Raw genomic sequence first — 23,183 nt, 5'->3', positions numbered from 1 at the left:
AACTTTCTTCCTTTTCAGATAGCTGTCCACAGAGGGCTTCCACAGCTTATAGAAAAAAAAAATCAGATCTTCTACCAAACATTAGTAAGCTTTCCTTTTCACATTATCACTGGAAAAAAAAGTATCTGTATCTTGCCCAAATGCATCAAATTATGCAATCTGAACAATCTACAGCTGTAGATTTGATATTTTTTGAACACATTCTAGTTTCCAGCTTACAGCAGAAACAGTCCAAAACCACAGAAATTAGTTTACTTGGCTTCAGAGAACCTTACAGTCAGTGAGGCAAATGTAACTAGGCCTGCACTTCAAAGATACAGAGTGAAGAAGTTTTACTCATCCATCATACCTTTTATTTTCTAACATCAGTATGTGATCATCTTTAAGGAAGTTGAGGGATAAGAACTGAGGAACATACCAGCTGCACTTTACAGTTTAACAGCCACAAAAATAGAAAGCAACTATACAAACTTGGGTTTCACAAAACTAGTTTTCATTTTTAACACTTGACGCAACAAGTTTAACTGCAACAAGTGAAGAAGCTACATCTGTAAAGTGCTATTTTTGTTAGAATTGGCTAAAAAAGCACAACTACAACAGATTTGGGTATTCGGTGGTTAGATTGTTGATGTCCTCCAAATCTTTCATTTCAGGCTCTGTGTTTTTTGATGAAACTGATGAGCCCATTTGTTGAGCTATCATGAGATGTCACTGGAGCATCTGACTCCAGTTCAGGCTCAATTTTCTTGGCAAGTTGCTTTCCAAGTTCAACTCTGCATTTATAAAAGCAGGAGAAGAAAAAAGAAAAACATTAGTGCTAACAACTTAGAGTAATTACTATAAGCCATTGACATAAAAAATAGGTGCCAGCAAAAAGTAACTTGACAGTGAACATTATGATGAATGTTTTTCTCTTCACAAATTACTGACAAAGTTAATATTATTCAACTCGGTGCCATTCATGAACAACTGGAGTTCTCATAGCTGCTTAGCTGAATAGACAGCTCTCAAATTACAGGATGTCTAAATAAAGTAAGTTTTGTTTTAAAAGTTATGCAGAGTCTTTTCCCCTTCAGTACTCATTTGTGTTATGCAGCCTGCCTCAATGCAGAATACATTCAACTTGCTACTGTTCACTGTTGAACATGACATCACTCAGAAGACTGATTTGTAGCACCAAGACAATAAACAACAGCTGAGTTGCAGGCCTGGAAGCCTTCCCCAACACTACAGCATGCTATCCAGGAGTTACAGCCACACAGGGTAAGAACTTAGGATATTCCAACAGCTGCAAGAAACCAGGCTGGTTCTACAGCATCCCCACATTCCATAGTTATGTTTGGATGTCATTCTAGATTTTGATGTGTTGCAGTAAAAGCTGTACTTACTCCTATCCCACTCCTGATTTCAGAGTTTATAGCAGGTATCAGCTTTTATTAAACATTCTTCCATTTTGAGTTTCTACTACAACATTTTAGTTAAAGAACTTGCTGTGGTAGCATAGCTCTAAGAAAACACATACAAAGACCTATCCTTCAGCCTTTAAGGAGAGCTTAGTGTAAACTGCTATTCTAGGCCTGCAGTGCAAACTTGCTCTTCAAAATAGCCCCTCACAGTATAGGCAGGTTTCACCTGAAAAAAAATATCTCTTACTCATTTCCCAACCACTCTTTCTCCTGCATAAGTCTTCATACAGTATGTGGTACAGTTAATATTACTACAGATTAAAAAGAATCTTGATTAGCTCCTGATTAAGTATTCCTTTTTTAAAAATTACAAACTCCTTGTAAAGCTGCTTTTCTCCACATGGAACTCTACCATGAACCTTGGTCACAAATGCAGCCTGCATTAGATCTAGGGCTCCTACATATGAAGACATCTGCCAAGAATGTTTTTGTATCTCCAGGAAAATTAAGAGGTCGTCAGTCTTTTGCTTCACATATGCCATTCAAATTGCCTACTAAATGTTTCTAGAGGTAAAATAATCCTCTTTTCCCTTCTATAAGGGAAATTTACCCTTTCTAATTCTCAGAGCATATGTTCAGCCTGCTTCACTATTTTACTATTACTGCCTCTTTTCTGCATTCACAGTTTTTTTTAAATCAAACTAAAAGGTCCTTAGCTAAAGTTATATCTACAAACTCATTATGCATGGCTGAACAAGGATACACGGTGACTTATCCCCAGAAAGTCTGTTTTCATTTGGATCTATCCTATAATCATTTGCTCCAAGTATAACATTTTTTTCACTGTCTTTTCTCTACATCATGACAGATCAAGGAATACCACAGTCAGTAAGTATACAAGAAACAGATCAAGGACACTTACCCCCACTGGTCATAACTGTTAATATCCCAGACAATTCCTTGAACAAAGATCTTGTGCTCATACATGGCTATAAACAGAAAAAAAGATTTATCAACAAACTTGATCAGAAAGTCTTAATAAGCATTCACAGAGAACTACTTACTTACCAATGATGGCTCCCAGAGTGAATGGATTGAGTTTTGTAAACATGATGGAATTAGTTGGTCGATTTCCCTCAAAGACCTTTCAAAACAAGAGTTAAATTGTCATCTAATATGTTGTAAAACTTACATCAGAAACTTGCAGTTTATATTTTCCTTATAGCTCACACTGGACTACTTGAATTAGCAGCAAATACAAAATCCTGAAAGCTTTAAAGGGTAACAACTTCAACCATAGAATTGTATAATTTTCATGTTTTATTACAAATACAATGGCAAAATGTTACCTCCAAGCACCATTACTGACTACTATGGGCTACAGGAAGAAAAATCCAAGTCAGTATCCCAGGGCAGTGATGAGATAGCTCATCTTTTCTGAAATGCCTCAAAAGGCTTCCAGATCAGCATGCTTTAGCAAGAGTGCCGTTCACAGACTGCTCCATGAGACCTGACAAAGTAGAACCTGTAGCACAACCTTCACATCTGTCAAGACAATAGCACTTGACAGCCACCGGAGGGCACTGCCCCATTAGCAAACTCCATGGAGCAGCAGGCCAACACAATGCCCTCACCACCACAGCAGCTAGAGGAAAGCTGGCAAGTGCCAAAGCCCGGTTACCTTATGGGGAAGGAGCTTCTCCAGAGCATCCCCACTCAGTCCTGCCGCTTGAAGTTCCTTACGGGCTTCATCAGCAGTCTTTCCTTTCATCAAGGCCTCAGTCTGAGCAAGGAAGTTGGCCAAAAGGATCTAGCAGGTAGAAATAAAAACATCAACTCAAACTACTGTTTCCTTTAGCTGGAGTAGTGATAAGTAGTGCCTTAATCTAGACCGAAACCTAGCCTAGAGTTAGAACTCTTGTTTTTAACACTACGGCAATAAGATGTGCAGTAGTTTTAGCTGCATAATGCCTGATAATGCTTTTTATCTCAGAGTGCCAAGAGACTTGATTACTATTTTAATAGTGCATTTATCCAAAGACAACCAGGACTGTTTTGCAGAATCCTGCCCCTGCTGAAACTGACAGCAAGCCTATATACCAATCCCTACCAATACAGTAGAAGCCTTCAGTTTCTTATTCCCTGCCTAATGTTAGCTTGAAAATTCATGTGTGGTTTTGTCCTACCCATTACATTGAAGATGAACTCTTACTATACCTGCAGTCAAATGAAACCTTTTCTCCCCTTTTGCAAAGTCATGTTCTAAAACGTTCACCTGTACTTGGTGTTACTTAAAAAATTACTATGACACAATTCAAATAGCACTTGTAATCTGAAATCACTACAAGACTGAAATGCAGTGAGGAAATATCCTTTTTCTGAAGTATGCAGTAAGTAGTAGACCTGTACATGTTTTCACCTACGGAACTTAAAAAATGGTTAGACACTGTTCAATGAAAATCCTTAGTTGGATGATACAGTAAAAGAAAAATTGGAGTGGTTAAAAAACTTCTATGTATAGAACGCTATCACCCTAGCCATGCTAGTATACTCACTAAATTTTGTCCTAGAGTTTAAGGCTTGCAACAGCATCTCTGAGGAAGTTTTCATCAGCTCTGAGAAACTGCTTCTTCCTACTCTGCAAGAATCACACTCCTTACAATTCCTACAAGGAGTTTTCTCTCCAAATACTTAGTTGCTCAGTTCTTTCCAGCCTCAGTAGGCCAACAGAGCACATCATTGATCTGCCTCAAGAACTGTGGCTGCAGTTTCTTCAAGAACAAAAATACTGCTGTATTACATATATTACATATAATATGTCATTATGATTTAGATATTTTCAAACCTATTCTGACTGTTCACAGAGCCTATGTGTATAGTTTCAAAGGGACATTTGGAAATCTCACACACTGCAATACTGAGTAAGCTTCAACACCTTAAGCCACAAGAAAAGATGGGTGCCCTGACAGAGAACTTATTACCTTGTGATGCAAGCCATTTCTGACTGGATGCTGGGTCTGGACTGGGATCAGAAAGTCACAGGGAATCATGCGAGTTCCTGTAAGAAAAGCCACATTAGTAACCCTGCAACAGGAAAGTCTTAGAAAATCTTCAATTCTCACCCCATTTTCAGAGTTACTGGAAGACTCAGCCATTTTAAAAAGCTTTTAAAAAAAGCTTTTTTTTAATTAACAGCAGGGGGAAGTGACAATACAGCTCAGTAGTTTCAGCTTTAGTTGACCTTCCTTCCTGTAGAGTTAAAACCTGCATCTTGTAGCCTTCAAAAGCCACTAATTAAGAGTACCATAGCAGTGTGATGCTAGGCTACATAAGAGTCCAACCTCTAAACCAGTGTCAATTTTGCAGTCTCTTACAGCTTTGTAGGTATTCAAAATTTAACTCCAAAACAAGGTATTGAATAGTTTGTTTACCTTGATGAATGAGCTGGTAAAAAGCATGCTGCCCATTGGTGCCAGGCTCTCCCCACACAATAGGGCCAGTGCTGTAGTCCACACGAGAGCCTTTCTTGGTAATGTATTTGCCATTAGATTCCATATCACCCTGAAAGAAGGGAAGGCAGTATCACCTTTCTTGCAGAACCACACAGTATCTGTAGAAGTTTCCATACATACTTCAACTATAATGAATGCTGCTCATTTATAGAAATTTTGTAAGTATCAGGGATATAGCTGCTTCCTTTATGGACATCAAGATAATGGCAGTCTGAGAAAAAAAATATCTAAATTAACTGAGCAAATAAGCTGGTATCAATCTTGGCACCAGTCTCTAGGCCCTTGATTACATTAATTTAAGTGATCACAATTTTAACCTAGAAACATGCATTCAGGTTCTAGAACCACCACAGAAGCATTCTACATATTTGCTTCTTGAAACCTTTACTCTGTCTGAGCCTTACCTGCTGGAAATATGCAGCAAAGCGGTGCATGTATTGGTCATAGGGTAGAAGGGCATGGGTTTCACATCCATAGCAGTTTATATACCAGACCCCCAGCATAGCCAACAGAACAGGCATGTTCTTCTCCAGTGGTGCAGTGTGGAAGTGATTATCCTATGTGACGCAACAGAAAATAACACTTTTATTAAAGCAGTTCTCATCCTTCCCAACTCTTAAGCTGTTTTCATTGTTGTTTTGATCCAGGGAGAGCTTCCCAAGCACAGTTATTTTCAAAATAGAGAGGACATGGGCAGCTGAACTTTAGAAACCAACCTGCCTTCAGTTATCTAACAACTCTTAAGAGGAGCAAATCTGAAATAAGCATCCCACACTCACCATCCAGTGGGCTCCTGCAAGCAGACTCTCAAAGTTGTCAAAACCTGACAATGGAAAAAGTCAGTTTGTATTTACTATTAGAACTCAAACTTGATTTTTCTTGTAAAGACCATCATAAAACAGTTAAGATTCCATGTATGCAGCAAGGCTCCCAACTACTAATTGAGTTTAAAGTTGCACTTTGACTTCTGAAGTTTGCATCCCATAAGCCAGATATATTTAGTTATGATTAAAGCCTGGACTTCAGAGCAAGTCCAGCTTCATGAAACATACTTCAAAAAAACTTTGCCTAAAATCCCCATTCAGGCAGAATGAGCAACCAGAAGGAAAACACAGGCATTAAAACCAGGCTCTGTATTAAAGGCTACATAGTTTTCAGCAAGTTTGAACGCTTAGTCACTTCACAGCCACAATGGGAGAGACATCCCAAAAAAACAGGACAAGGCTAGCACAGCAGGGATTTCTGTGTTGGTCTGAGAAGAAGCAACTGTAATAAGGTTCTCAAAGAAAAAGATTCCCCCTTTCCCCTGCTGTCTTAACAATTCACCTGACTTTTCTTTGCTCTCTCATTAGGGTATTTAAATGACCATTCATTCTCATCGAGTAGTTTAACACCATCCCTTCCTGCAAAGCCAGAAATCCTGATTCTTATATGGAAAAACAGAGGTGAAATGTTTAGCAATCAAAGCAGCAGCTCTACTGACAGTCAGAAGCCAGCTTTGGGAGATGGAGGTAAGAGCAAGAAGTGTAGTTAGGCTGGCATGTCAGCAGTCAGCACCAAATCTGTCTGACAGCAGAGATGAACAGTTTCACAGACAAAACAGTAAGAGCCTGACTGAAGTTTATTTTGCTGTCCACATAGGTTTTTCTACACATGACAAGTCCTATTCATATTGTTCCAAAACCCACCAAAACTAATGTTTTTCTTCTAACCTCAGACTAAGGGAATTCTAGCTTTTGTTTAGAAAAATAAATGACATGATGGTTTCAGACTTTAAATATCTGAAAGAAGCAAGGAGGGAACAAATGCAAGGCTGCTGAACAGCCTGCTCACCAGGAAACAGCAGTTCTTAGAGTTCTTTCACATTAACTGTGGACTCTCTATCTGTATTTGATATCTGCATCAGAAATGCCAATACTACTCTGTTACAGTACAAGTAGGTGGGGATCAATTTCAAGGGTCTATGTTTGCCCCACAGTCAACTGCAGACAGAAGCAGCACTCCTGTATCATCAGGCCCTATAACATAGAAGAACAAATACTGGGGGACAAAAGGAAGTAATAGAAGAAGGAAATAGATAACAACACTAAAAGCTTGCATGCAGAACTGCAGACATAGGATTTTGATGTTTAGGGCGTATACACCCACAGAAACTAAATACCCTACTTTTAAATAGTTTAGGAATGTCAGTTGCAAGGTCTGATTTTCAACACTGACATGGATTTACATAAAACAGGCACTTTTGGCTATGCAAGTGACTAAAAAGATGCAATTTGACTATTTGTACCCAAGCGTGGGTAATTTCCAAAACTGCATTTACAGTACTAAAATCTCAACATTTCCATTGCATTGCAGATTGTTTTTTAGCACAAACATCCAGCCAGAGTAGGTTGGGTAAAATAATATTGTCCCAAATCTTATCCAAAATCCAGTATTGCTAATACATTCCATAGTTATGTTTGCTAGACTAATTCTTGGCATTGTTACATCATAGGAATACCTACCAATGTGCAGGGCAATGGAGAGACCAATGGCAGACCACAGAGAGTAGCGGCCACCAACCCACTGAAAACAAGAGATTGGTTTAGACAGAAGAGCAAGGGTTTTAAATTTAAACTTATTCAAACTATTAGGAAATAGCAGCATGTGTTTAGACTATTTTCAGCAAAATCAATTTTCTTTCGGGTGATAATTCATTACACATTATATGGCATGGTCAACAACCTGCACTTTACAGTAGCCCCCTAACAAATCCTTAAGTATGCATTTTTTGAGACTTTAAAAGTTATCCTACTTGTCCAATTTATATAATATCTGTTGAAGTAGATCCCTTGATGATACCAGTTCACTTCCAAATACTAAATTTGCAGCTTGTATTAACTGCTTTCCTAGTATCACTCCTCTATAGTTAAAGCCTGCTTCAGCAAGATTATCACACTATCTAGGGAAACGTAATGCTCTAGATAATTTCTAAACAGCAGCTTTAAAATCTAGTTTGTCAGGCGCATATTCAATGAGACCTAAGCCAACCCGCTTCTGGTTAATTGTAAGGGCCAAGACTAAGGGCAATATACTTAAAATATGCATCTGCTACAAAATATCAAATTAGGCTCCCGTTTCTGATGTTTGACCTTTACAGGCCTAGATTACATACAGTAGACCCCAACAGTCAAATGTCACAGCTTATAATAACTGCTTACACAGAGGAATAAGCTAAGACTTGTATCTCCTGTTACCCAACAGCTGATTAGACAGCCAAGAATATAGAAGGCTCCTCTTCAGACCTTTGACTGCAGGATTTTAATGGAATGGTCAAAAGAGGACTTTTGCTTGCCTGATATGTTCTCAATCTGCCTTTATTTACAAGTTTTCAGATGTTTCAGTACAGAGAATACAACTACTATAATCTAGGTGTTTTGGCAGTTCCCTGACATCCAGTTAGCATTTTCTGAAGCCAGTTAGATTATTCTAAGTCAACATCTACCACATAATGCTAGACATTTACTTACATCCCAAAACTCAAACATGTTCTCTGGGTCAATTCCAAAGTCTTTAACTTTAGGCTAGAATAAAAAAAAGCATGTAAGAACAGCAGAAGTAAACCCAACATTGTTAAAAAGCTTTGTGTCTAGCAAATAAAAAACACAAGTTGGGTACCTATTAAATACATCATTCCTCAATTACATCCTCTATTTAGAGGATAGATAGCATTCATCAGAAAAAAGCATACCTTCATTTCCAGAGATCACTATCACTATTCAGCAGTCTCAAATAAAAATCAATTACATATACTCATTTTCTGATCAATCTAAGTGGCAATATAGTTAGCAGTTGGACTGACATTCAATTTACATTTAACAGAACCAGAAAGGAAGAAAGGAACTTCATACCACAGTACCTGACACCCTCACAATTATTGCAGTCTTTTTCTAATTGGTATTGGTCTTTCTACTTCATACTTTTGCATGAAACACCACATAAGGGTACATTATGCTCATCATATGCTACAGATCATTCACACAAACTACCTGCATCACTTCAGCACTTGAGGAGTCTAGGAGAGTAGTATTTGTTTACATAACTGCATTCACACACACTTGAGCAATCACGGGTAACACTAATAACAGTACAGTCATTTCAAGTCTAAGATCTTGATTTCAGATTTAAAGCTCTAGCAGAAAAAGCACAAATCTAATGAAGGTCCAATCTTCATACAGTTCATTACTCTTGAAGTTTCAGTTATTTTCAGTAGGAAAAAAAAGCTTCCTTTCAAGAGGAAGGCTAACTATTGGTATTCAAGTAATGTCTTAAAAAATAGGCTTCCTTACTGGATTTTAAAATCAGGCCATCTTAAAAGTACACAGAAAAAATAGAATCGATTTGTTATACTTACAGCATTGGTAGACAAGGCAACAAAATGCTTGGCCACAGCTGAAGGCTTAATAAAAATAAACAGATTGTTAGATCTAGAATGCCAGTTACTTTGATTTCTGGTCATAAAGCTGATCTGTACCATTTACATTTAAACAAAATACTGTTGACTATCATCAGTTATTTTTGCATTATCAACTTGAAATCATCTTATTCACATTCAGTGTGGGATTTCACAGCATGCCTATCTGAAGATACGTTCTGGTAATATTGTCATGAAGCCCTTCGGAAGCAGTCACTACTTAGAGCAGCACACTATTTCCTTAACAGTATGTTATCAATTTGGAACATCACTACCAACACTCTGGAGCATAAAAAGTTGTTATACCTGCACTACCCTTTTGACTATGGTCAAAAGATTGAGACAACTAGAACTACTGAAAGTCTCAAGCTCCAGATTTAGACTTTGGTCTTTCATCAAGTGTTCTGGTGAACAAAGATGAGTTGTCTGCAACAGTACTGTAATGAGGAATTTCAAAGCTCAGCTTTCAAACTCAATACAGCTACCCTTACTGGAACAGGTTAAAGACTATTTAATTACTTGAGCAGGCAGTATCTGTTTTTTTCTCTTAAAGGTTAGAAATAGGAGAGAATGAGCCAAATACAAGGTTTCTATTCATAGCACAGCCATCTGCCATAGGTATGTCAGTATATCACTCCAACCATAACTTAATTCCTCGTTTTTAAAGGTTTGCCAAGAATTGGAAGGTAATGCCACAGACACCATATTCTTGGTTTTCCATATCAGTGGTTCCACAAAATTATTAGCCAGCTATAAGACAAATGCTACACTCTATTACTTAACAGGCAGGATTTGGGGGAACAATGCATGACAATAATTTATAATGAAAAACTAGTGATTTTATCACTTTGATTGGACATTAACAGCCTGTCACTAACCATGAAGCACTGAAATGATGTATGTACGTATCAAATTATACATGTACAGCATTTGCTGAGCTATACAGCTTTTGGGCAGCTATTGGCTCTGCTCCAAAGCACACTGAATGACCAGGGAGAAACTGCACAACAAAAGCTGTTGCATTCTGTTACATAACCTAAACATTAAACTTACATCATTAGCAGCATGTAAGAACCACTCTTTGGCCGTTTCTGCATTGGTGATAGTTTCTTGGGTGGTGAAAGTCTGCACATTGGAAAACAAGGAAGTATGAAAAACACTGTACTTAAAACTGAAACTAGTTCAGGCTGCTAATAACATCATATGTTCCAGATAATCAGAGTGATTCTAGATGTTGATAACAGACAACTGCTGCCAGATTTCAGCAAAAAAGCAAGCTTATCAATCCAGTAAAGACTAGTGTTGCTAGATTTACCTATCTACTTTCAAACTAGCATACATCTGGAATTGGAATAATTATTATCCATTTCCTACCTTCCCTCCCCCAAACTGTTATGCAAACCATCGAAACTAAACTTTTTTACTTTAACTAAATACAAAGTTTTACCTTTCAACTAAAAAGGAACTAATTGAGCATCAAAACAGGATAACCTAGCTGGATTGTCCTCTTGTTCTTCAATTCCTACTTTTTCACAAAGGAACACTCATTTCTGCTCAGACTCTTGCCATAATTTTTTTTTGCTGATTAGAAGAAAACATTTTCCTGCTTCATGAAGTGTGCACAGAAGTTCAGTCATGCAGTCTTGCAAATATCTACAACCATTCTGATTTACTCAACCATTAAAATTTAGCTTTAAGGGTGAACACTAGATTCAAGCTACTCTCATCCATCTCCAGAAATATTTCATTATGAAACACAAGCCTGTTATGGAAAACAAAAAAATGCCATTCATCCTCTTCCAAATATATCCAATTATCTAACTACAGTCTGGCAAACAGAAATTGAAGCGTTACTCTTTCAATCTGGCAGTCTTCTAAGCCTTTGAACCGTGATCCTTGAACTCAATTATTCAAAATGACCATTAGTATTACTTTGTGAAGTTTCCTTATTATTCCATAAGTTGTTGCTCAACTGCAGTATTGCCAAGATAATGAGCGCCACTGTAGAGCACGGCCAGCATTACACACATGTTCATTTGTTGCAGATTGTCTTCAACAGCAAAAAGGTTCTACTGTGCTTTACAAATGAAGGCAACCCAAGTTAGTTACATAACTATGAAGTTTGTCTTCATCAGTTTCCTCTGCTAAGACAGAAGCATTCCTCAAAGGAAGACTGCAGCCAGCAATCACATTTACAAAATAAGTTATTAGCAAGGCAAGACTTAAAGGCAGCTATTAAGCCTGTATTCAGAAGTAAGTGTCATCTTATAAACTACCAGCAGACTATCCTTACCTCTTCGTAAGTAAAGAAGCTTAGTATTTATAAATGTTGAGTTCCTTGAGCACTACATTATTTAGGTGAAGATATTTTGTTACTACCCTAAACCAGAATACAGATTCCCAAATTACATGCAATTCATTAACACAAAACATTAATGCAAAAAACAGAACACTTAACAAATAACACTGTACTTAAGATAGAGGACCAAAAGTAGTCTTAAATAAAAGGAATGAGACAAGAAGATCTTGAAATTCAAAGAATAACTACATAAGATCCCACATTCCACCCACAGAGAAGTACACTACTATAAACTTTCATGAATAAAGCTTAAACTTGCATTGACTAAGAAATACCCCCTAGACAACAAAATTGCTCATGTGTCTTACTTGTTCAGGTTAAGCCACTTTCAGCACTTGAATTCTGGATCCCCAAATATTTCAGTAGCAACACAAGCTTGTACTGCAAGTTTAGGATGAATCACAACAGGCCTGTTTAGAAGTAGTCCACACTACAAGTCTCTGATCTAGACCTTCCTGTGGACATTCTGACTTAATCCTTTACAGTTAGAGAAAGTCACATCCCAGTGCTAGTATTAGACATACCTTTGATGCAATGATGAAGAGTGTAGTGTCTGGTTTAAGCTCAGCCAGGGTTTTGGCTATATGAGTACCATCAATGTTGGATACAAACCAAACACGAGGGCCTCCCTTGGAATATGGTTTCAGGGCTTCAGTCACCATCAGAGGGCCCTGGATAGAAGCAACAACTAGTTTATCCTCATTGCAAGCATGTACACACACAAAAAGATGTGGAAGATGCACAGAAGTCAGGAGCTTACCAAGTCAGAGCCACCAATGCCAATATTGACCACATCAGTGATTGCCTTTCCAGTGTAGCCTTTCCATTCACCACTACGGACTCTCTGTGGCAAAAAAAAAAAAAAGAGTTGCAATGACTATTTTATACTTATGCTGAAGTTAGTGATTCTAACACTGGAAATAGGCTGTGTTTTCAGGCATTGTAAAAAGTCTCCAAGGACAACTTTCAAGCTTCTAGACTTTAAAGCTTATACTCAAAGCTATCTTCTTAGCTAGACACTTGGGTTATGTCTAAGATGACACTTCAAGAGAAATCAAGCTAAAAGTGAAAAAATCTTGGGCATTAAACTATTTGCAACAAATATTTGAACCTGAAGGGGTTCTTTATGTGTCTTTAACTAGAAAGAACTTTGCTAAACTAGAAGACATTAAAATATGAATAAAGCCATGGAGATTTATTGGCAAACCAAATACTCAAAAAGCTTTCCTACTGCATGTATGTTTTGCATTAAAATTTATTTCTTGGCTTCACCTTAACAGCATGTAGTACAGGTTTCTGCTCAATTCTTGCTGTTTGAACAGTTACTGAGAGTTCTGACAAACAAAAAAATTACAGTCATTAAGTAATATCAAAACACTGCATTGAATTGTCCATCGTGTACCACCTATGCATTAAATTTGTCCTAATCACAAAAGGAGTCTTTCTAGTATCATGCATACTTCTACATACATTCCCCAACTCTAAAGCAATTGTTCTACAATGAATCAGCTGGTTATGCTGATAGTTGCTCTGCTACCCTACAGATGCTTAAGCTAAAGCTTTTTGCTTTTCCAAATGAAAAATCCATTTTTAGTATATACCATTCCTGTAGCCTGTAGATGATGTTGCCATAGTTATAAAATCCCATCTGCCTAAGTCAACTGAAACAAGCATCTTTGTTAATCTTTCCAAAGGAACTGTTTAACATGATTTTTATTTCGCACAGAACATACATCTGTACGGAAAGTGATATTCACAGATTCTGATGATTGAAACTATCTAGCAATAAAGAGGGTGGCACCAGTAAAAAATCTTGTTTTACACTACCAAAATCTTAATCAGCTAAACACTCTACAGTGGAAAACAGACCATTGAATTTCTGTGGCCATTCAATTCTTACATTATGTGAAGAAACTACCAAACTCAGACCAATTAGTGTCAGTTATTGTGGTTTTGGCATTTATCCATTAGGAACTGGACATAATCCAGGCTCATTTTGTATAGGTTAACATGTACGAGTTGGCAGTGATACTGGCCACTACCACCTGGATAAGACTCACAGTAGCAACCAAACAGTTCCAGTTCCTCGCAGACATCTTTAAAATGCACTAAAACTACTTGGTGAGCTTTTATTGATTAGTTTTATTGCACATAAATTTGACTTCATTAGAGTGCTCTGTGAAACTCTTCAGAGCATTTCCTCAACTGATCTGAAAGATGCGTACATTTTAAAGATGTACAGAATCAAAGAACAATTAATGATATCTGAAGATAATGGTTAACTGCTATATTTAACTAGGGAACAAGTAACTTTCATGCTGCTAAAGCTGCAAACATAATAGAATCATAAGGGAATCCGACCTAAAACCAGAAGGTTTTTAAGAAACTATTTAGGTAGAGCATAATCAAATTGCAAGTGAGCTGGGAGCTTCTACATCTCTCCTGATTTTACACAAACTTTAAGAGGCAGTTTCTACTTGGAGTCAAGTAGTTGAAAAATTAGCAAGAAATAAGGCAGTATTTGCATGGTACTTAATGATTTACAAGACTTCTGAAGTACATGCAAGATTACTGCTAAAAGAGCAAAATCTAGAGAGCCCATTAAAGAAAAACTCAACTGGGAACAGAGAGAAAAGTGAATCATACTAAAACCAGCTCCAACTCCATGCTTGAGCCAGAACTATTATAAACCTCAAACCAGGGCACAATAATTCATGTCAACCAGCCTACAATCTACGCTTCACAATACACATATAAGAACTTTGCTGGGTATAGAACAAATATATGAAAATAAGCTATGGTGGTACTTCATACCTGGCAGAAGTGTTTCATTTTGTCCAACACTTTGTTTACTTCTGGAACAACATCCTTCCCATCTACAAGTATCGGCACATTGGAACGATTTCTCAGAGCAATATGAAGCACAGCCCGGTTCTGAAACAAAAAGGGAAAAAAATTGATGAAGCTATTTCCAAATTATACCCAGGGGCCTCAGGTGCCTCATCCAGAAGGTAGCACAGTCTTCAGGGCTTAAAAATCCTTTACCTTAACTGGAATTAGTAGAGTAGTAGTTTGCATGTGTATGTGTATATACACATACTCATCACAAGCTATCTAAGTCACCCTCTTGCTTCACAGAATCAGTGCAAAGGGCTTATAAAAGCATATAATATAAATATACAATACAAATAGCTTATTTGTTTACTTTGAAAAGAAAGCTCAAAATGCCTCAAAAAGCATTTAATGATTGAGGTTCAGAGTTCAGCAATATTAAGTACTCAGTGATCTTAATTATTTTGGCATGCTTCAGGTATACAAGGATGAAGTTGTTTCCTATTAATGACAATACTGAAAGTCAATTATAACAAGCAGCCAAAGTTATTTTCTGGCATTTTCTCAATTATCCCGAGTAGTCCATTTCATATAGGAAGAGAAATACATATTTAAACATTTGACAAAAAAGGAATACAATAGCCACATTATTCTATCCGCTGCCCACAGCTAAATGTTCCCTGAATAGTTGCACACCAGATATGTAGGTGGTAGTTGTGTTATGAGGAAAAAAAATCTGTTAGCATGCACCATATTATATTAATTCTCCAGTTATACACAAGTCAAAGCACTGAAATCTGGCCTGTGATTTGTCTGTTCAGGAGCTTAACAGCTTTAAGCTAGAATGAAGGAGTTAGTCAATACTAATGAACAAATTAAAAAATTAGTCTGCTCTACCTCATTGTTCCTCACTACAATGAGGGGCATTGTGAGACAAAGACAACACAGACAATATGAACTGCCAACTTATGATTTAAATACCAAATGCTAATTCAAATATCATTGAGTTTGCGGTTACTGACTTGGAACACGAAAAAGCTCTTTCAGTTGCTAATTATCAAAGTGTACCCACTTAAACTTGGTGTGAACAGAGGCAATTTTTTTTGCAACACTCAGCAACAGAACAGTATTATTTGGTAAATACTACTTACTACCAGGCTTAAAGGAAGCTTTGTCTTGATCAAGAGCAACAGCCATATTTGACCTGATGTCTACTGTTAAACAGAACTATTTTCTAAATATCAGGTGGGCTATGAAGACTGTCACCATAATGAGTGGTCAGATATGAGTTTCCTTGCAATGCACTGTCTTCATGCCATATCAAGCTGCAAGTTTTAACTCATCTGGGACAAACACCTGGCAATGACACACTTGGGTGCACTATAAAGAATTTCCACATAAGCACACACCACACAGCCAATGCCTGCAGCACCAAATACAGACAAGTCTTAAATACTTAAGACAAATAGCTAAAAATTTTCTAAATCAGAGCAAGAGTAGTGGACAAGTCAGTTCTTGCCATTAAGCAGTTCCCTTCTGTCTTATTGCTTTAGGTTTATCCAGTCATGCTGTTTGACAGCATCCTGTTTTTAAAGTCTCATGACAATTTCATATTGTCCACATGCTCATATTCCAGAGCCAAACCAACTTGATTTGATATTCATTACAAACAGAAAAAATTAAACAAACCAAATCTAATTCCAAGTCAACTTCTGACTGTAAACAAGAAACAGCCTGATAACAAAAAAGATGTTCCTAGACTCATCATGCAGGTAATTGTTACATAAAGTTGCCATATCAAGACAGTAGCAGGATAGGGAGCTAGCAGCAGAAGCCAAACGCATCACACTTTAATACTGTGTTCAAGTGCTTTCTGTGAAAATTGCCTCCTTCTGAGAAGGCTTCAGCTGCTATATTTGCTCTCATGTAGACAATGAAGAGTAGCTCCATAATATATGGTCAGAGATGTGCTAGCCCTGTAGTAATTTGTGTTACATGAGGCTAGTGAGAGGCAATATCTGAGAAAACAATCCTCCAGGTAGATTTGACTCATCACCCTGTTTTCCCACTTCCTTTTTTCACTAGCTAGACTTATATCTGTGAATTGAAGGCATTAATACAGAATGAAGAGGAACCATTTCTCCAGTGAAGCTTCATCTGTTTCTGTCTGTGCATTTTTACAAACATGTAGCATTCACAAACAATACAATGTCCAACTGCTGAGTTATTTTAAGCAAACAGCTTGTGCAACAGCTAAATTAGTCAATAACCAAGTCAAAGGAAAAACTGATTTATGTGAATTTACCTCAGACATACTAAATAACCTTTAATAAGTCACACTATACTATTGAGTTTCCAGGTTTTGTCCTATTTTTAATTTCAGAAAAGGTACAGTTGATTTTCTGTATGTTTTAGTGAAGATTTAACCATAATTACAACCTTCAGATCTACCAAAAGAGGAAGATACTTATCTTACTGAAATAGGTGGCTAATTTTCCACAATTGTTTATAGTCTCTACTGTTAAATGTACCTAATGATAGGCAGCATCAATAAGGCTAAGTGGAAAGTATTACACAATCCTCACTGCAACTTTGCAGGCAGTTTACTAAGCTTTATGAACACTGTCATTAGACAACAGCATGTAAGGGATACCTGGAATGCAATACTCTGCTCAATGCCTTTTTCAAAATCTAACTCAGCTTCCTCTCTACAAAAGAGGGAAGAAAAGACAAGAAAAAATATACCACCAAAATCTCTAAAAAAATTAAGATGTATATTGAAGGGAGGATTGAATAGCTTTATTCACACACATTTTCTTTGGTCTGTCAGAGCTGTAAAAGTTTCTCATGTTCAGTAGTGCAGCAAACATTACAACCACTCAGCATTTCAGAGTACCAATCAGAGTAGTTTTTTCAAGACCTCTTCCACAGATGCACGAACATCCATAATATATAGGCAGAACTGAGGGTGAAGAACCATGGACAGAAATAGCCTTACCTCAGTGAAGTTGATCTTCTCTCCACTGAACATGCGCTCTCTGGCACTTTCCACACCTCTTGACTTTGCCTGAGAAATGTAAAAACAGATTCCTCTTTAAAATAGTAGGAAGTCAACACGCACTACAAAGGTCCAGCTACATTAAAGAGTGTGAACATTTACCACACAAGACAGTGAAAAAAAATTAGGATATTAAAAGACCCACTAGATGCTAGCTTAAAAACTGATTCTCTTATTTTAAAGCAAGTATTTTTTATGCAGGCTGTTTATTTCCTTAAGCAGTTACACAGTAACATATGCTGAATGACCAAGATGCAATGAATCCATCTTAATTACTCAGTTTCATCTTGTCACACTGCTACAGGATTCATTAATGATTCTTTGTAACAGCTTAGAATTTTTTTTAAACTGAAGAGTAGCAAAAGTAATATTTGCTATGGCTATTTTTGCTAGTTCTTCCCTTTTAAAAAAACTTGTGTCCTATCTGGTCCAAGCCTTCTGCTGAACCAATAGTTAAGGAAGGATTGTAAATATGGACACAACTTCTTCCTTAAAATACATCCAACTGCAACTGAATCTCAAAACTAAGACTGCTTGACATGAAGCATTGTTTCTATTGCAGGTACAGAAGACATGGTGTTCTCCTACAGCTTTATATGAATCTCTTATTTTACTGCAGACCTCAATAACAGTGCCATATGCCAGCTGGTCTGTTACACAGACAAAAATCTTTTCAGTGAGTGCATTGAAAAATGGCCTTGTACCTTGGAGCTAAAGGACAATGCAAGACTTTGAACAGTGCCAAGATTTGTAAACAGATGCCTTTTAACTTTGAAGGTCTCCCAAATTTGGAGCTAAATGTATATAAGCAATGCTAGAATAATCAGTTGCAGGTAAAAGTTAACTTCAAAAAAACTATTTGTTTTATTAATTCAACATTTTAAAGAGTTACCAGTTCCATCAGCATTTTCATCACTTCTTCTGTAACAAGGTTCTTCGAATAATCCAGTAAGATATCCCCATGGTCAGTATTCAGAGTCAAGCTGTCAAAACAGGTTGTTTAACTGCATATTCCTGAAGAGTGACTGTTTCAAGCAATACAATAACACCTCTACAGATTACAAAATAAATGGAATCCTAATTATACTAAGTTAGTAAAGATGACCTGAGGAAGGGATTTGCCCCACAAGTTCATAAAATGACTAGTGTGGTTTTTTTGATTAAGACCATGGTTTTCAACAAGCTGAAGTATAGCGTCCACTTTCTGCTTGTGAAACTCCAAATACAATGAAGTCTATTTAATGCACAGTTGGACAATCACATTTTGTTCTCACTGAGCCACTAGCATTCCCTAGCAATAATTAGCTTTTTCCTAATATATCATAGGTAAAAAGCTTACCACGTTCTTTTGCTGCTACGAAATTAAACTGTCTTTGTACAGGTCCTTTCAATAAACATAGTCATTCTTTTATGTGGAGACTTGAACAAGCCTGATTTAAAAATCTATACAACTTAATGTACAGAAACATTCTGTCAACTACTAGGCAGAATTAAACCCCATTTGTGCATGGTGTAGTCTCACTGACTCAGTGGAAGTCTCCAAATTATTTAACTAATCATCATCTGACATCTATAGCCTAACACTTCAAAATACAAGCACTTCTAGGTTTACATCCAAGATGAAACACAGAAATTGTAGTCCAATAGAAATCAAGTGAGCCTGTTGCTTTATACTAGCCTTGTATCTATGCAAGTTCTACAGTCCCTCCAGTCCTTCACAGAACAGTTTTCTAGCCATTTCTTCTTAGCACTAATTTACAGCCAAATATACATATTTACTCTAAACTGAAGAATCAAAGTTCTGTAAGTAATTCAGTAGGCCTTCTATAAAAGCACAGAAGGCCTTTTATATCTTACTCTCACTTTTGCTCCACATGCGCAAGCCACGGGAAATTGCATGCCTTCAAATTCTCAACGTTTCCACATTGTTCATTATCTCCCCTGCTTTTTTCTTTCCCAATACTTGAGCCCAGAAACATGCACTATTATTTTAGTGACCACATATGCCAGAGACTTCACAGGGACAAACCATAGCATAATTGCTATTCCAAACAGATATAATATGACAGAGCAGGCAAGATTCTGCAAAGGAAGAACGGAGCTGAACTTGCAATAACAGTAATAATCAGCAAGGCCTACACATTTACATGGTTTCATCGACTTGAGGAAATACACGTCTTTTTTCTGTTCTTAAAATACAAGAGATACTAAATAAGTAAAGAAAGCTGTCTTCAAGCACAATCTTAGAAGAGTGTTTCTTTTATAGGCAAGAACACAAGGCAAGTAAGGAAAAACAGTATCAATACCGTTAATCACTCTTCAGTGGGTTGTAAACAGTAATCCTGAAACCCTAACCATCCAGCCCAAGGGTACCTGGAACATGGCTAGCTAAGGGAAGGACTATTACCTCTCACCTACCAAATTTGCTCTCTATTGTTACAGTACAGACAAAAAACAAGAACAAATCCTGCAAGTCTTTCTACTTGAGATTTGATGCAATTTACAGACAGGTCTCAGATTTGAACACATCTTACTAATGATACAGCGAGGCCATTAGTATACTAATACTTCTTCATTTCAGAGAAGTAGAACTCAAAATTCTCATCTACAGTTTAATATAGACACATAGTCTTTTCCAGTGTTCCACTGCATGAACATGAAATCCTTACAATCTTTTCTTTATGTTTGCCTGACATATGCCTTACTTCTACAATTCGTTGTTATTTTACTTATATGAACAAAAGTCAATCTCACTAGACCTAGAAGACAGAGTACCCCATGAAATTCTGGCTGGATTCGAATCACTACTCATTTGAAGAAACCGCAGAAAGATGGCATCCCAAGACATTTCATGCAAAAAACAAAGCAATGGCTACCAGATTTAACTTCCCCCACACAAGGTGGAATACAGAGCATGCAATGTAATCTCATCTTAAACCCTTACACCAAGAGATCCATGCTTTATTTAAACAGGAGCCCAAAACCCTGCAGCTCAGTTGTATTCTGCTACACTACCCATTCTGCAATGCAGCAGCTAATGGTAGTGCTACCCAGGTGGAACAAGAGCCTTGTCACGTAAGCCACATCCACATTTAAGTGATGCAGCCCTTAATCAGAAGGTCACCTGCAGCATGTCAGAATTATTTTATCTCCCCTCTAAACACAAACTAAAGCTGTATGCAACCCCTAAATGTATTATTACACACAGATTCCCTGGTGGTATGTTTTCCATTTAGATTAGAGGCTCTTTCTGATCCTTCATAATGGACAAGCCAACTAGCAGGAGTGTAATGCTAGTGCTTTATATCCTGCACTAGCTATTCGCATCAAGAGTACCTTAATCAGCATCCAGGTATCTATTATCTGCTGAGTTCTGATGGCTGCATCGTATCAGTTCTAACACCTTCAACACTAGTAGAGGTTTTTTAGTGAACCCACACCATTAAGACCCACTGTTCCTACCAGACCTTACATTTGGGTGGCAAAGCAAGCCAAAGGTGTACCATACAGGTTTGACTACACTCCCAATCAGGAAAACAGGATATACAAATTCTAAGGAAGAAAAAAAGGACAAAAGGAAGAAACGATCTTCTATCTATATATTCTGAAGGACACAATCAGCAAGTGTAAGGTTCTTACAATAACAGTAAACAGATACTTCTGCTCAGTAATAAAATATTCAAATTAAAAATTATTCACACCAGTCTGAAATTTCTCCAGAACCAGTATCAAGAAGCACTCTTACATGGGTACAAGTTTATCTCCCTTTCAGAAGAAAAAGAGAGTCATCGATTTCATAATACCTAGCAGAACCAAGTGAAATGCATTCATAAAGATTAATTTCACACAAGAAGAAAGGTGCAGACTACAGAGAGGACCTTGTGGCCAAACCTCCAGACTGCTTAGGCTTTCAGCAGATTTTAACTACCATCATCCTGCTGATGTGGCTCAAAGTGGCAATAAATGAGAAGTATACAAGCAGATCTGTCAAACTAACTCAGGCTGTCAGTTCTGCAATTGTATTTTGCTATGAAAAAGTTCTGGTAGTCTAGAATGTGTTTATCAGGAAACAGGACTGAAATCATGAAAAGAAAGGATTAAGATAGATCAAGTAAACTTGAAACACTTCAACTATTTCCTATGCTTATGGGCAGCACAAAAGGACATTAAGTTGGGCAGCCATTTGAAACATATAACCTTGGTAAAGAATATTTCACAAAAAAATCTGATGAACACATTCTAGGAGACACACTGACTACTTTCAGCATGGAGAAGACATGCTAGAAATGAGTATGTGTGCCTGAAACAACAGTTCTCAAATATCTTCTCCTCGGTTAACTGTACACAGTGACAGTCTTAACACTCAAAAAAGTCTAAGTATATTACACATTCACAACAGCAATTAAATAGAGACTTTGAGACTGAGAGAGTATATTTTATGGGTAAAATAGCTTGGATAATGCTAAAGTGATAGCCAATGTGATTAAGATGCAGTGCTATCCCCAGTAAGAATACTTGCTTAAGCCATTCAGGAACGAACCTTATAAGAAAGCTCTAGATTATACCTTTTGATTTATTTAGCTGGTTTGCTTCAGCTTTCCTTTGTTCCAAGGACATTACCAAATTTAGTCTCTGGGGATATACTGGACATAAGGAAAACTTGCAACCAGAACTAGCTCTATTAGAGAAGACCTAGTAGATTGATATAGGATAATATTAATGAAATTCTTTAACAGCACAAAAAGTCCTGTTAGAAGAGCCAGATGAAGTCAATACTCCAAAAATTTAACATACCTTTTCCAGCACCGCAAATGACACTTTAGCTCTTGTATACTGATACGCAGGACTTCATGTGCAATATTAATTACAATTTAAGAATTATCTAATGAGCTCAAAAGGAAAGAAAAGTCACATTACCCAGAACGCTAATGAAAAGCTTGATACATGCAACAAGTCTTATCTCGACACTCAGAACAGAAGCTCACTGTATCTCTATTACCCAGGCTCACTTAAAAACTCAAGTCAGGGATGCATCTACATAGTATTAGACTTTTCAGATTGTTGGTATAGTCCAACAATGTAACCACACACACGACTTATAAGCAGAGTCTCCAGTGTGCAAAACACATCAGTCCCACTTTAGAGGATGAAACCGCTGAACGTTATCACACCGCTTGCGCTTCTTACTTCCTCCTCTAGCAAAAAATACGTTGCAATGCTTTTTCTGTAACGTGGCTAGCATGAGGCAAGGGAGGGCTAAACGTCCCTCCCTCCCCCACCGCAGGGCAGGGGTAGGCACCGCCGTACTACCGTCAGGTAGGGGCACACGGACGGATGGCTGCTCGTGATCTTATCGCGGAGCTTATCATGACTAAGCACCCGGGTGCGAGAGACTGAGAGAAGACGGACCCACAATGCCGCTGTGCGAGCCGCAGCCCGGCGCTGTGCTTCCCGGCACGTACCCTGCTGCAAGGATGAGTCAAGGACAAGCACGCACGGCCGCCCTCCGCGGGGGCTGCCGCGGAGCGCCCCCCCCAGACCGGCACCTGCCCCCCGCGGCGCG

At 37.7% G+C, this 23,183-nt stretch overlaps 1 protein-coding gene across 1 annotated transcript in view; it reads right to left on the bottom strand.

Moving 5' to 3' along the window:
- Positions 1–302: 302 nt before the first annotated feature.
- GPI (glucose-6-phosphate isomerase) overlaps positions 303–23,183 on the bottom strand; it is a 23,564-nt gene continuing 683 nt past the window's right edge. Inside the window, exons 2-18 of the mRNA XM_010585133.1 lie at positions 18,513–18,603; positions 17,561–17,629; positions 14,545–14,664; positions 12,491–12,574; positions 12,255–12,401; positions 10,425–10,496; positions 9,312–9,356; positions 8,428–8,481; positions 7,423–7,483; positions 5,698–5,741; positions 5,323–5,475; positions 4,838–4,967; positions 4,388–4,464; positions 3,088–3,216; positions 2,475–2,550; positions 2,329–2,395; positions 303–773 (exon numbers count right to left, since the gene is read on the bottom strand). Coding sequence (XP_010583435.1) covers positions 650–773; positions 2,329–2,395; positions 2,475–2,550; positions 3,088–3,216; positions 4,388–4,464; positions 4,838–4,967; positions 5,323–5,475; positions 5,698–5,741; positions 7,423–7,483; positions 8,428–8,481; positions 9,312–9,356; positions 10,425–10,496; positions 12,255–12,401; positions 12,491–12,574; positions 14,545–14,664; positions 17,561–17,629; positions 18,513–18,603 — 1,543 coding nt within the window. The 3' untranslated portion in view covers positions 303–649. The remainder of the gene's footprint in view (positions 774–2,328; positions 2,396–2,474; positions 2,551–3,087; positions 3,217–4,387; positions 4,465–4,837; positions 4,968–5,322; positions 5,476–5,697; positions 5,742–7,422; positions 7,484–8,427; positions 8,482–9,311; positions 9,357–10,424; positions 10,497–12,254; positions 12,402–12,490; positions 12,575–14,544; positions 14,665–17,560; positions 17,630–18,512; positions 18,604–23,183) is intronic.

Source organism: Haliaeetus leucocephalus, unplaced genomic scaffold (genome assembly GCF_000737465.1).
Source record: "Haliaeetus leucocephalus isolate CR32 unplaced genomic scaffold, Haliaeetus_leucocephalus-4.0 Scaffold92, whole genome shotgun sequence".
NCBI lineage: Eukaryota > Metazoa > Chordata > Aves > Accipitriformes > Accipitridae > Haliaeetus > Haliaeetus leucocephalus.
The sequence above is the reverse complement of the archived record's forward strand: the minus strand, read 5'-3'. Positions and strand labels throughout refer to the sequence as shown.